The 14,066-nt window shown below is 38.6% G+C and overlaps 1 protein-coding gene across 11 annotated transcripts in view; it reads left to right on the top strand.

The window, feature by feature from the left end:
• The window catches only part of LPP (LIM domain containing preferred translocation partner in lipoma), a 633,676-nt gene that overhangs the window by 517,983 nt on the left and 101,627 nt on the right, over positions 1-14,066 (top strand). For all 11 annotated transcript variants that reach the window (XM_053918206.1, XM_045199196.2, XM_053918208.1 and 8 more), the window contains one exon: positions 2,965-3,134. In XM_053918206.1, the coding sequence (XP_053774181.1) occupies positions 2,965-3,134 (170 nt within the window). The remainder of the gene's footprint in view (positions 1-2,964; positions 3,135-14,066) is intronic.

The following is a 14,066-nucleotide window of genomic DNA, read 5'->3' on the forward strand; positions in this document are numbered from 1 at the left end:
TTTGTCATGTGACGCTTTCTCATGTGATTGTGGTCTCATAATGACTGTATAAGGTACTGATTTGTCTAGTCATTTATGTATGTCACACAGAAGCCAAATACGGTACTGGACAAAGAGTAGATCCCTGGGAATGTCTCGAATAGAATGTGAATTCCAAGGCTTTTCTTTTCATCTTGACCTTTAGGACTCTACTCTGATCTTTCCATCTAATCAGTGATTGAAACCCCTCCCCGACACCACCACCCCCACCCCAGGTTCTCAAACTCTCCTTCCACCAGGTAGGCTCACACTCTTGGATTCCAGATGTTGCACTTTGGCCAGCTGTTGCCTGGATCATGATTGCCTCCTCTGTGTGCCTCACAGACCAGCGTGACCAACAGTCGGTAACATTGGTCAAAACTATTTTTTCCCCAAAGTGTGGTGCACAGGTCACTGGTAGTCCCTGATGGACTATCAAGGAATCCAGTGTGGCATCTAGAAAGGGAAAGGGTACTAATTAAAAATAACTTTGTTTATCTGGACTTAACAAATTTAAAATTTGTTGAATTTGAAGTGTAGTCTTCTCAGGAGTCCAGCTTACTCTTAATAATCATCACATTCTTAAAACTTTCATGTGCACCACCTCACCTCTGTGGGGTGGTGTTTACTCAGTGTGCAGCAACAGCCATTCCGGTCAGAGTGTTGCCATGTAGTTGTATGACTTTTTATGTTGTTCAAACCTCCATTTTTCACTGTTACTATTTTATTGCATTATTTATTCACATCAAGCAAAAGAGATCAGTAATTTGAATATGACTCATAGAAAGTGGAAAAAATAGTGGTAAAGATAATAACATAAATACTACTTCATATTAATATTATACATGTAAATTTTAATGAACAGGCTCCTATATATAGAAAATGAATCTGTTTATGCTGGGATGAGTGTGGTGATTCTGCACAAGCAGTTGAAAAAGAAAAGTTTAAGTACTAAGTATGATGATGACGCTTTAACAATTAGACTCTGTGGATTACCTGTAATCCCCAGTATTTTTTTGTAATGAAGTGTTGTCAGATAGTACCATGAAGCTCTCAGAAGTTTCACATCATGTTCAAACATAGCTCAGTGAACTTTCTAGTAAACTAATTAAGTGTTGTTGTTGTTGTTGTTTTCTGAACAATCACAAAAATAGTGCCATATGAAATAACCTGCTTTGGTTACTAAAAACAATGAACATCCAAAATGTTCAACATCCTTTCTACGGCTATACATCTTATAATAAAAATAGGTACAAGTTAACTCTTGGATAAAAGTTGGCAAATTAAGCCACACTGTTTTGATCAAATGTCAAGAACATATTTACTTCACAATATATCCGTTATAGTGCAAATGACTCTTTTCTAACCCCTGATACTTCTTATTCCTCAGGGCAGTGATGATGGTCTGTACTATAAAGACACTCAAATCCTGCAACAGAATATAAAGGCATACTTTTCAGGGCCAAGTACAACTACAGAGGACTGGAAACACATTTGCCTCTTTTCTCCCAAGCTGAAACGTTTAAGCCCTCCTATTTTTAGGTGTGAAGTGGTTGCCAATCCAATGTGATGGAGGGCTGATAGCAGTCTTCTGTGAGAAATTTCTCCATAATTTCAGGTCTGCGTTCAACCCTGATGCCCAGGACCAGGCAGAAGCAAGATTGCAGAGTGGTTAAGCCTAGAGACGCTGAAACAAGACAGCTTGAGTTCGAAGTTAGTTAACCATTTTTGTGACTGAGTTTCCTCATCTCTAAAATAGGAATAATAACAGTACCTCTCACATAGGTTGTTGTGAATACGAAATGAGTTCATGTATAAAAAGCACCTAGAAATGCCTGACACATAGGAAGCACTGGGTTTGCTCTAGTTTATCTGGAAAAGCCTACAGATCCTTGCTGGCGTTCCCAGGGACCTGTAGGTACATCGTAGAAATAAAGGGTGTGAAGGGGAACCAGAGGTGGATCTGACCTCTGACTCAACAGCCCCATGACAGAGCCACACACGGATACCGATTGCAACCAGCACAATGCCTCTCGCTGACATAAATTTTTCTTAAATTCTGTTTTATTGTTATTTAAAACTTTGTATGAATTTTTTAAAGCAAAACCTGATATCCGTATGTCGGCTGGATGCCCCATGAATCAGTGTAAGAACAGTGAAAGTTTGCAGAACCCAGGGCCGTGAGGGACGCAAACCCTGCAGTATGTGGAACTGCTGCAGGGTGTAAGGGTGTTCAAACTAAGAACAGACATGGAGGCAACACCAACTGAACTGCAATGATTTAAAGATTGCTGTGTGTAAGAGAGGAGAGCTGTTCCATGAATCCCCAGAAGACAGAATTAGAACTACTGGGTAGCAGTTAGAGTGAGAAAGCATTCCAGCTCGGTGTGAGAAAGACCTTCCTAGCAGTCAGAGCTATCTGGAAATAAAAGGGACAACCTTTTGACCTGCCTGTGACAGAGAGCTGGATGCAAAGGTTTCACGACAAGGGCTTTTGTCAAAGGAGTTCAAGTTTGAGTTTGGACCCTGTTCCCTCATAGTCTAACTGGACATATAGACTCCAAAAAGGAGAAAGGCTTTCACAGACAAGGCTCTCTACTCCTACTGTGCTGAGCCCTCTCCTTAGATATCCACATGAGAGCAGAGTCAGGGCCCTGGCTGCGATGTCAGGAGACCTGACTTCTGCTCTGTCGTTTTCTGTGGGATCTTGTGCTATGACGGCCCACTCCTCAACCAAGTCCTGTAAAATTCCCACCATGCTGGCTGTCCAGGGGATAGTGATGACGCCCCTGGGTGGGCTTGCTGGTGGTGGTGATGGTGACGGCAGTGGTCCTAGAGCTGCTGCCGCCGACACTGCACATCCGCTCTCTGCCCCATGCTGTCTTGTACAGCAGGGCCGAAAGTGTTCCTTGGGTGTTCTTACAGTCGGTCCCTTTTCTCTTTCAGGCCGCTGTGCTCGCTGTGGGGAAAATGTGGTTGGGGAAGGCACAGGATGCACTGCCATGGACCAGGTCTTCCACGTGGATTGTTTCACGTGCATCATCTGCAGCAACAAGCTCCGAGGGCAGCCCTTCTATGCTGTGGAGAAGAAAGCCTACTGTGAGCCCTGCTACATTGTAAGTTCAGATTTGGTCCTCGGGTGCTTGGCACAGATAGCTTCTTTGGCAATGGTCCAGTCGTTCCACAGAGCACGTAGCCATCAGCTCTTTACTTCACTCCAGACTTCAAAATATGTGTGCATGTCAATTGGCATAGCTTAATTTTTCCCATGTGTTCCTATGAAGTCAAGAAGGTGTATTGGGATGGGGCTGCCAAGGTGAGTTAGTGGTCTGCTGGGAAGACCGTCACCCTGTGGGCTTCAAGCATGTGTGTACAAGCTAGCGTGTTACCCCCTGAAGCATCAGAGAGTTTCCCGAGTGGCAACATCACACCTCTTCGGGTCAAGTCTCAGCGTGCATTTGAAGTCATCAGTACTTGTTGAGGAATGTTACAGGACCTTCAATGTGCTTTCCAACTCCCGGGCCCTTTCAATCACCTCTTTTCCATCCAGAAGTTTTCTTTCTTACCATGCCCAGAAGGTTTTCAATGATGCAATGGGGAAACCCTGTATTATAAACACCTTAAAGGGAATGCTGACTGAGCGAATAATTGTTTTCTTTTTAAGAACACAACTATACTTTAATAATGTCACTGGTTGCCTAAAAAACACTCAGTCACATTATCTTAGCTTTTTGCCAAGCTGTTTAAGTCTATACATTAAGCTATTGTATGACAGAGCAATTTAATGGATGAACAGAAATGTTTTTTAATGTAAATTTCTTTACCCTTCTGCATGATATTAATGTGTCTGTTTAACACTTGTTAGTGGAGAAAGTAGTACTCTTTTGCAAACCCACGAAAGAGCTGTGGTTTGGCCCTCAGTGCCCGGGTATTTCAACATAAAAGAATCTTTCATTGTAAGACATTGGGAGTTATACATAGCTTTGTAGATCTCCAAGTTTCAAGTTTATTGCAGAAGTTTCTGGCCTCATTGGCATTTTCCGATAACCTGACAGCTGTAACTCATTGCAGCCCTGGAGACGCTAGCACAGATCTGAAAGCTCTTCAAGATTAAGATCTTGCAGGATTTAATGCTTTGCATTTCTTACGTTCAATTTTATTTCCTTTTTCTCCCCAAAGGCAACTTAAACACATATATAGCATCATTATAGTACCACACAATGTTACAGCTGGAAAAAAAAAAACAACTTTTGAGATCATGTGTCTAAACTCTTCGCTTTAAGAAGTGAGAACACAGAGACAGAGAGGAAGAAAGTGACTTCTTATCTTCTATCATTACCGTCCAAGCCAGGGTTCTATTCACTTGTTGGCACTTGTAGTCCTGTGTTTTTTGCAGACATCACATAGTTTTAGTTTGTCCAGAACATAAACACAGATTTGGAAGAAGCAATTGCATATCGGGGGAAATCTGGTGAACAAAAGCTTACCTCTGTAGTAAATAAGACTATTTCAAATATCACCGTTTGAAGTCTTTGTTGGAAAGAGAAAATCACAAAGTCCCAGCCTTTGTCAACAGATTGTGTAGACTGTCATTCGCAGTGACATTCACATCAGACCACCACTGTGAAATTGTTACAGTGTTGCAGTGAGCTCTGTGGCAGTGGGGTCAGCAGAGCCTATAGAAGCAAGTGTGCATGGCTGTGTGTCCTTATACTGACCACGACTGCTGTGTTTTGTAGTTCTCGTGTCTCTTTCCCATCCCTTTTTGGGCTGCTTGTTGATTCTTGCTACTTTAATGAAGTTCCTGTGGCAGCCTGCTTCCATTTTTCTTTTATCCGTTATGAATGAGGAATCATGTGAACAATATGAGAAAACAACATAATGTGATGTGAAGAGCACGGGTCTGAATTTGGTTCTGTCACTTAATGCCTTGTCTCTCTGGGAGACTTAACTTGATCTTAACAAGCCTCAGTTGCCTCATCTCTATAGTGGGGTGCTTGCAGGATTTTCTCCAAAGGTTTGTGAATGTGAAATGAGGCAATCCTGCCCTGGCCAGTGTGGCTCAGTTGGTTAGAGCCTCATCCTGTGAACCGGAAGTTTGTGGGTTTGATTCCAGGGCACGTGCCTAAGTTGCATGTTTGGTCTCTGGTGGGACACGAGCAACAGGCAACTGCTCCTTGTTTCTCTCTCTAATCAATGTTTCTCTCTCTCTCTCCCTCCCCCGCTCCCCTCTCTCTAAAATCAGTGAGCATGTCCTCAGGTGAGGATGGATAGATAGATAGATAGCTAAATTTTAAAAAATAAAGAAAAGAAATGAGGATATCCTTACGAAGCACACTTTTCTAACTCAAGGAATAGTACTGAAATGAATACTGTCCTGAGATTAATTTTGACAAGATTTCTGGCCTATTTAGGATTTCTGAACATAAGGACTTTACATGTGCAGTGAGATTCATTGGACTTTAGGAGATTGTTTTAACCTATCAAATGTAACACTCTCCCATTTTAAATGCTTTGCTTGCTCTCCTGAGTGTGTAATGAGACCAAAGAGGGTCTAATCTTGCTAAATTGCGGGTTTCTGCAGTGTGTGGGCTCAGGTTTCTATCTCCACTCCAGGCATGGGAGCTCGTGGTTCTTCAGGCTACAGCTCTTTGCTTTGGTTGCCCGTTACCTGTGCTATGATTATGGCAAGGAGCACTATGTGAGAGACCTGGGTGAATTCCAACAACGGAAATTCTTACCATCCTTTCAAATGCCCTCCCTCATAAGAACCTTTAATCATAATTTTTCTTTAATGAACTCTATCCATGGTGACTCTAAAATGTAATTTAATTCTTATCAGAATTCCGTTAAGCTTTACTCAAAGACCCTTGTTCAGTATTGATTTTAGAGTTGGGCCCAGCCCTTAAGCCCCCAGATGAGTGTGTTAGCATTTTAATTTCTTCCGAACTTTCCTAAGTCCAATTAGCTGCCACATTAGGAATGTGAAGTTTTCTTTTGTGGGGACTGGGAAAGCTGTGTGTGTCCCTCTTGGAACCAAAGCACTTAGAACAGACACCTGCAATGTCATCCAAATTTGCCTCTTATTCCATCGGTGGAAACCGATGTCTGAACGGCATCCTGTACAAAGCAGAGAACACCCAGGCCCTAGGCTTCAGTCAGTGGGTTTTTATTTTAATTACTAAATCAGTATATTGAAGATAGTGGTTTATTTACCTATTTCTCTGTACAGAACATCCATGTTTGATGGTCTGAGGCCAAAAAGTAAACCATCTTAATATAAATTTAATTTATTCTTGCCTAAATTGACCAACTTTAAATTATAGTTAAGTTAAACATGAACATAATTTTTAGGGAAACAGTACCAATAATGTCTTCATATTTGTTTCAATGATTAGTCATATTTTTATAGTCTCTTAAATCCTTAATCATTACACACACATAGCTATCATTAAACAAATTTGATGCTGTACAGCATTGTAATTCTCTTTAATCATTTTATACATACTTTTTTTTTTCCTATCAATTGACTTCATATAAATATGTATATAGCTTTCTATGGTTAATAGTCATTATTTGTAGCTTTTTATATGTTTAGTTTTACATCATATTTACACACTAAATTTTAAAGCCACTTGCACTAGAAAGGTATTGGGCATATTCTAATCTTTCAGTATTGTAAATAGCTTGCATATAAATAACTAAAATTTCCACATCATTTTATTTTGATTTACTTTCTTAACATAAATTTTTTGATTTATACTACACAGTTTAGAAAGATTTTTTAGTTTACAGGACCATCACAGTAATGAAGCAATATGTTAAACTATAACCTATCCACTATTGAAAAGTCTACATTTATTTGGAATCAATTTAAAAAGTATGTAATAGTTATTTTAGTTTGAATGTGTATAATTATTAGCAAAATCAATGAGATGCTTTTCTACTTTGGTGATAGACCTCTGAAAAACATCACTTTGATTGTTCTTGTGGATCTGTATAGATGAGCAGCTTAAAATGGAAAACACTAAGCTTCCTCGGGAAGTAAATTGATAAAAATAGAATATATTGGTTCTAGCCCTTGCTTTCCTGGTGTGACTTTGGGTAAGTCATTTGAATTCCTAGTACCAGGATCCACATTATTGAAGGGAGACACTAACTTCTTTCCTGTCTTCAAAGAGAAGGAGTGAACAAGTCTGATATTTTGTATATCATGAAAGTGTTTACTAATATTAGGGTTTACTTTGATTAAGGAGATCATTGGCATTGCTTCTTCCCTCAGCATAATCTGATACAAGTTAGAAATACTCTACGTTTGGGGTAATTCACAGCTGTGTTTCTATGGAAATGCCAAAATAAATAGATGTCATAGAAGGAATATGAGGACATACATGAGAAGACCTCCATGCTTTGCTCAAGAAGATTTTTATGTTGGTATGAGTATGAACAGCAGCCACAGAGCCTCATACTTGTGTGTCCTTCTGCCCTTAACAAGACAGGTTTACCCATAAGTGCTGATTTACAAAAGAATTTCTGTGTAGCATCACTCAAGAGTCTGGGTCTACAAACACTGCACATCAGTGAGTCTCAGCAACTCTGTTTACAGAATGGCAGCCAAGGATCTTCCCCTCAACCAGGGCTCTTACTTAGAGTGGAGGAAATCCTACTCCTAAATCTCCAGCGGTGGAAGTTGGTACAGACATTTTTATTAGAGTTAAGTTCCAAGTGATTAAAATGCCTCAGGAAATAGGAAGCCAGCTCCACAGGAGACTAAACATTTTGATGTTCCTGAATTTGACACATTAGTGGCCAATACACGAGTGGTTTTTTGCTTCCTTAAGTCACTAAATGGCTACAGTTAAAACAGTCTAACTTTTCAACCACCATTAAGCGGTAGGTGTCCTAGGTCTTCAGGAAAGGTGTTCTTTTCTATGTTCAATTCTTTCTAATAAAATGTTTTTAAAGGAAGTTATGGCTAGGGCTTTATGTGGGTATTGAACTGTGAGTTCAGACTAAACCTGAAAAACCCACATGAACTTCCCTCCTTCTCTTTTCTTAATAGCACACCACTGCTCTCGCACCTCCAAGGAGTCTCTCTCTTTCACAGCACACACTCGCACACATATACACATATGCACACGCATGTGCAAAGGCATTTTCTTCTTTAGATTACTTTGTTGCTCCACAAGTACTCTCCCAGAAAAAAAAAAGACTGGTTTAAGATGAAAATTTGTCAAATATTTTTAAGAGATTTAATTATGCTAACAACTACAAATAGTTTTCTCTTCCATTTATATAGCCCCTTACATTGTATAACACTTCTCAGCATCTATTATTGTACACACAGCTTTGATACTTTCTTTTTTTTTTAAGATTTTATTTATTTTTAGACAGAGGGGAAGACAGGGAGAAAGAGGGAGGGAAACACCAATGTGTGGTTGCCTCTCACGTGCCCCCTACTGGAGATCTAGCCCACAACCCAGGCATGAGCCATGATCTGGGAATCGAACCGGCAACCCTTTGGTTCTCAGGCTGGTGCTCAATCCACAGAGCCACACCAGCCAAGGCTGATACTTTCGAAGTAAAAGACAATAAGAAGATTAAGAACATATCTTCTAACTTGCACGCATGGCTGGGTTCATAACACCACCCAGAAACTAATGTTCAGCTTCCTTAAAACATGCACATACTGACAGCTCCCTGTGATTATCATCTTCTTTCCCAACCTTTTAGTCCATAAGCTCACGAATCATGCCTCACTGTATTAGAGAATCTAAGATATTGAGCTTACACTGGTGAAAACCAATAAGCCCCTATCTTTTCTTGAGCATTTACATGTGGCTTTCCCTGAAATGCCTCCACTTTGAAGGCAAAAATATTTTCTTTTCTAATGGGGCAAGAGGGTTAAAAATAATCATAATAACAACTAATATTTGTTTAATGCTTTAATGCTTGCAAAGCACGTTTCTTTTATCTCATGCCATCCTCTAATGACCCTAAGAAACAGGCCCAATTATAATTGCCTTCATTTCCAGCAGTGAGAATCTTAGAATAAGTCAGCGCCCTCGATTCCACAGAGCTTGCATATCAGATTCAATTCATGTCCCTGGCCTTTGAATCTCAAGTCCAGCTTCTCCACATATGCAGACATTCATTAGAAATCTCATTTCTTGTTACTAGGTTTCTCTTTCCTAATTAATTTTTTTCTATTACCATTTTTTATAATGTTGAGTTAAAAATATTTACAGTTAACTCAAACTCTGAATTTTATCGATGTGGCTTTTGCCTTATATTTAGAGAAATACTGAGTTCAGAATATTCTTTCATATGGTAGTGATCTTTTTAATGTTAAATATTAAACCCCCAGGGGTGAAAAATTAGAAAATAAATAGAAAGACACATAACTCTCCCATCTCAGTATTAGAACAGTCTCTGCTTTACCGCATACGCCTTTCCTGTTTCGGCGTGTCTGTGTAGGGGTATATGTCGCTAGCTCTAACCACACTTCTCTACACGTGTGGTCACACACACACAATGGAATCACAGCAGCTGTACTAATTAATACAACAACTTGTTTTTATTACACAACAGTGTATCAGATTTTGCCTTTTAAATATTCCATGGAGATTCAAAAGGAACATATATCACCTTTCTGGAAAAGTGAGGCAAATATTCCAGCCGACCAGTAAGTTCATCAAAATAAAGGGTTGGGGGTGGGGAATCCAGGGCGAATACAATGGTGATAAGCAATGAACCAATAAAACTAAGAGTTAAAATAAAGAGATAGGAAAAGATGTAATAGTAAATTCAGACCAAAAGAAAATATTATCTCCTAACCACAGTACTGATAGTGGATAAAGTACAATTCAAGACAAAACTATCAAATAGGCCAAAGAACATTATTTTATTATAAATGTCACAGTTCCTGAAGAACAGTCTTGAGTTTTTCTTTATTAAATATCATTGCACTGAAATTTATAATACAAAAATACTGATGAAGTATGAGATGAAAATGGTAAAACTACACTCTTTGTAAAACTTTAGCATATTTCTTGCAGTCCTTGACAAACCAATTATAGAAGTTGAATAATATGATTGATTCAATCTACACAACCCAAAAGATTATATCTTCTTTCTAAATCTCTATAGACAATTTAGAAAAAACACCCTGTCCCAGTCTAAAAGGGAAAAGTAGACAGTTGCTACTTTGGCTGGCAGAGTTGCACACAGCAGTATAGGAAGACAAGAAATCTGTAGGAGGATAAACAAGTAAACACACTCTTGGGGTAAAGAATTCTTAGAAGTAGTGATGATGCTAACACTGCTTGACTATGAGAAGGAAATGCAGCCCGAGTCAAATTCCAGGCAGAGTTAGGATCGTTACTTACAACCAGAAAGAGTGCAAACATATTAACCTTTAAAAAAAAAAAAAAAAAGGACAACAAAATCAACTTAAAGGAAAAAGGAATTAGTTAAATAAAGGCAGTTATTGATAAATCGAAAAATACTAGAATTTTTAGGTACAGGAGATGATTCTTTGAAAAGAGCAATGAAATAAACATCCAGTGAAGATAAGGAGGAGAGGAACAGAAATCAGAGAAAATTAGGAAAGAAAAACAAGCTCTTAGCATAGGTATGCAAGACGTTTAATAGAAAAGAGGGCATTTTCTGTACAAATCTAAAATACAAGAGAAGAAAACTTTAATAACCTCCAAAGCATGAATGAAATGTAGAGCTACTAACTGAGAAAGAACCAAGTAATTTCATTAACAAGATGTTTCATATTTTAAAGAACTGGTTCCTGTGTGGTTTCAACTTTCAAGGCCTAGCCAAGAAAAGATAAGCTTCCCAAATCATTTCATAAAAGTAGTCTGATCTAAGTTGCCCACAAAGAGAACTATGCTAACCTTTCACCACAGCAGGAATTCTAGATGAATGTTAGCAAATCACAGATCATGTGATGAAACATCCCAGGTTAGTCCACGATGTGATGTTAGGACAATATTAGGAATTTGTAACATAATCAATTGTAATGATTTATGGAACTTTTAAAAACTAGATAGTTATCTTTAACTAGATAGTACTAGATAGATAGATGCCAACAGGGTATTTGAAATTTATCACACATTCTTGTTTAAAAAATCGCAATAATACAAAAAAGGCTGTAAGTGAAACAGAAGGAAACGTATATATGTTTAACAGGGTAAAATAAACTAGTGGCCAGCCTTCTTCCTAAATCTGCCTAGTTATGTACGGGATCACTGCTATTGTATTAATATTGTTGTTAACATTCTAGCCTTTGTACTGGAAATTGGGAAACAAAAGTCATATATATATTTTATAATAAACTTTTTCTTTGATATATACATTATAATTTATTATATAGTATTTCTAACACAGATCCAAATATAAAACATAATATGATTCAATTCATGTATCCATTAAGAAATAAAACATTAGCAATTCAGGTGAAATCCTTTAAGTTCTTAATATCATTCTCAAAATGTCTCTATAGGGGTAACCATTATGACCATTTAAATTTTATCTGTGTATTTGATTATATTTTTACTACTAATCTCTAAAAATATATAATCCTGTTTACATATCATGGTTTTTTTATTTTAAATAAATAGCATTGTATCATACCTATTTTTCTGAAAATTTTCACTCAGTACTATAAGATTAAGGTATATAAATTTATACAGATGATATGACTATCCCTGTTGAATATCTGAGGAAAAAAGTCTAAAGTAGTAGAATAACGAAGGTCTAGCAAACTGACAAAATTCAAATTCAAATTTAGGTTTAGAAAATGTAACATGAGAAAAAACCTTGTACAGAATCAGCAAAAAATAGAAAATACTTAGGTAAACCTTTAAGAACATAAGTGATCTAAGTGAGCAGTGCTATAAAATTTTACAGGGATGATTAACTCATGAGCAAAATGATTTGGGGATTGAACGTGCTTTGGAAAGCACCTTTCACTTCCACAGGCATTCACATTAGCACCCTATAATTATCCAACAGCAAGGCTTTCTGTGGGGGAAGAATAGCTACCGCACTGTCCTTGGCTAATGTTTTTTATTCTGCCCTTTTCCACAAATAGCCCCCCGCCGATCTTAGTTACTGCTCAACCCATCCCTGCAGGCTCCAAGGTGGCCCTCGGTAAAGATGGTGACTCACACACTTGTAAGTAGGATGCACAGAACGAGGGAGAGACCTAGCTAAACACAATCTTTTCCTCCAGTTCCAACCCCAAACTACATTAATTTCTGTTGTCACAGAATTAGAATTTTTTTAAGGTCTACGAGGAACCTGGGAAATTCAGAAATGTCATTCATAGCTGAGAAAACCTAAAGCCCAAGAAAGCTGACTGATTAGCCTGAGGTTCTATGGTTTATTAATGGCAGAGGCAGGAATAGAAACCATAAACCTTGATGATACCTTCAAACTGCTTTCTTTGGGATTGACATGAAGAGGTTTAACCATATGTGGCTCCAGGCTCCAGGAAAACATCCTTAGCAAATGTTGGATTTCATAAATTTTGGTTGGAGAGTGTAGAAATAGGACAGTGTTTGCTTCAACCCCAACCAAGATGGAGAGTCTCAGATTTCCAGGTTAATAATGCCTCTGAAACTTTATGCTAGAACCTTCCCACTGCCCTAGTTTGTTTATTTTTAAATCGAGCATGAACTCACCACTCGGTGTTTGCCAGAGTTTGGATGAATGTCAGCATCAGGCCACAGGAATAATGGTTTAAGATTATTTAATCCTTTACTTATACACTTCATTAGGCTGAGTGAATTGTTGGCAGTGGTTCAGTAAACTTCCTACTTCAGAGATAAAAGGATGGAAAGAAAATAGGGAAGGCGTCTGTTCTTCATTTTCTTTCATATTTATCTTATATCTCTTTAAGGATAAAGGAATGATAACTTTCCAGCTACAGCATGGAATCTGTGTTAGTGGGGTCTTCTGAACTGCTCTGTGCCCTCAGAAAAGAAAAGCACATCTGTACCTTTACATCATTTCTAATGAGAAGACCAAAGATTTGGGACAGCAGAGAGGAGTATGTGTGTGTATGTGTGTGAGAGAGAGAATGTCAGTGTTTGTGCTTTAAAATTGATCTTTAAAATAAACCTGAAAATAAGTTGAAGAGTACTAGTTAAGATATCCAATTTGGGACCTGCTATGAGGCAGCAGATGATTTTTTAAAAAGAATATGGAACTTAAAATTAGACCTGGTTGTCTCCCAGCTTGACCAGCTACTATTCTGCATTCACCTCTGTTCTTTTAACTTAAATTTCTCCACAAATAGAATGAAAGTAGTATTTCATACCTTTGTGGCTAAATGAGGGTTCTGAGAGGCTGACAGGGCTGAGCAAAACATCAAAGTGCGTGGGCTTTAAGCAGTAAGTAGCGGCACAGGGTCATGCCCCAGGGACATACATACAAAATCTGCGAAGGAGAATTTTGCTGAACTTGAATCACCAAACGGTAGTTATTAGTCATTGTTTCCATCTCCGGAATGTTACCTGCACACTGGTTTCAGAGCTTGGAGTCTGAGAGGCAGCAGCAATTCATGAGACCCCAGAGGCTTGCTTTCCCCCAAACTAGTAGGAGGTCACCTGCTTTGGAGTGGTCCTGAAGTCCTCATTTAAAAAGTGGAGTTCTGGACCACTCCCAGAACTTAGGCACAAGGAGCCGGGATATTTATATCTTTCACAAGATTCTTGGAGAGGTTTCTTGTGCACGCTCAGGTTTGATATCCACGTATCTCTCCTTCCAATGCAGCTTATGTAAGAAGTTCCCAAATACTTCACTTTTATTTCCCATCTCTCTCCTGCACATTCTTTTTACCATACTTGGCCAACTGGCACTCTCTTCTCCTGGACATTGATACCTTCAGGCATCTCTGTTGGTGCCCTAGGTTGCTGCCTCCCCGTCTCCATCTTTTGTGCTTCTTCCCATCTCCATCTTTCGAAAATCTATATCAACCAATCTTAAAAGCTTTCCTGAAACTTCAGCAAATAGATGTGGCCTTTCCTGAG

The sequence above is a fragment of the Desmodus rotundus genome, chromosome 2 (genome assembly GCF_022682495.2).
Source record: "Desmodus rotundus isolate HL8 chromosome 2, HLdesRot8A.1, whole genome shotgun sequence".
Taxonomy (NCBI): domain Eukaryota; kingdom Metazoa; phylum Chordata; class Mammalia; order Chiroptera; family Phyllostomidae; genus Desmodus; species Desmodus rotundus.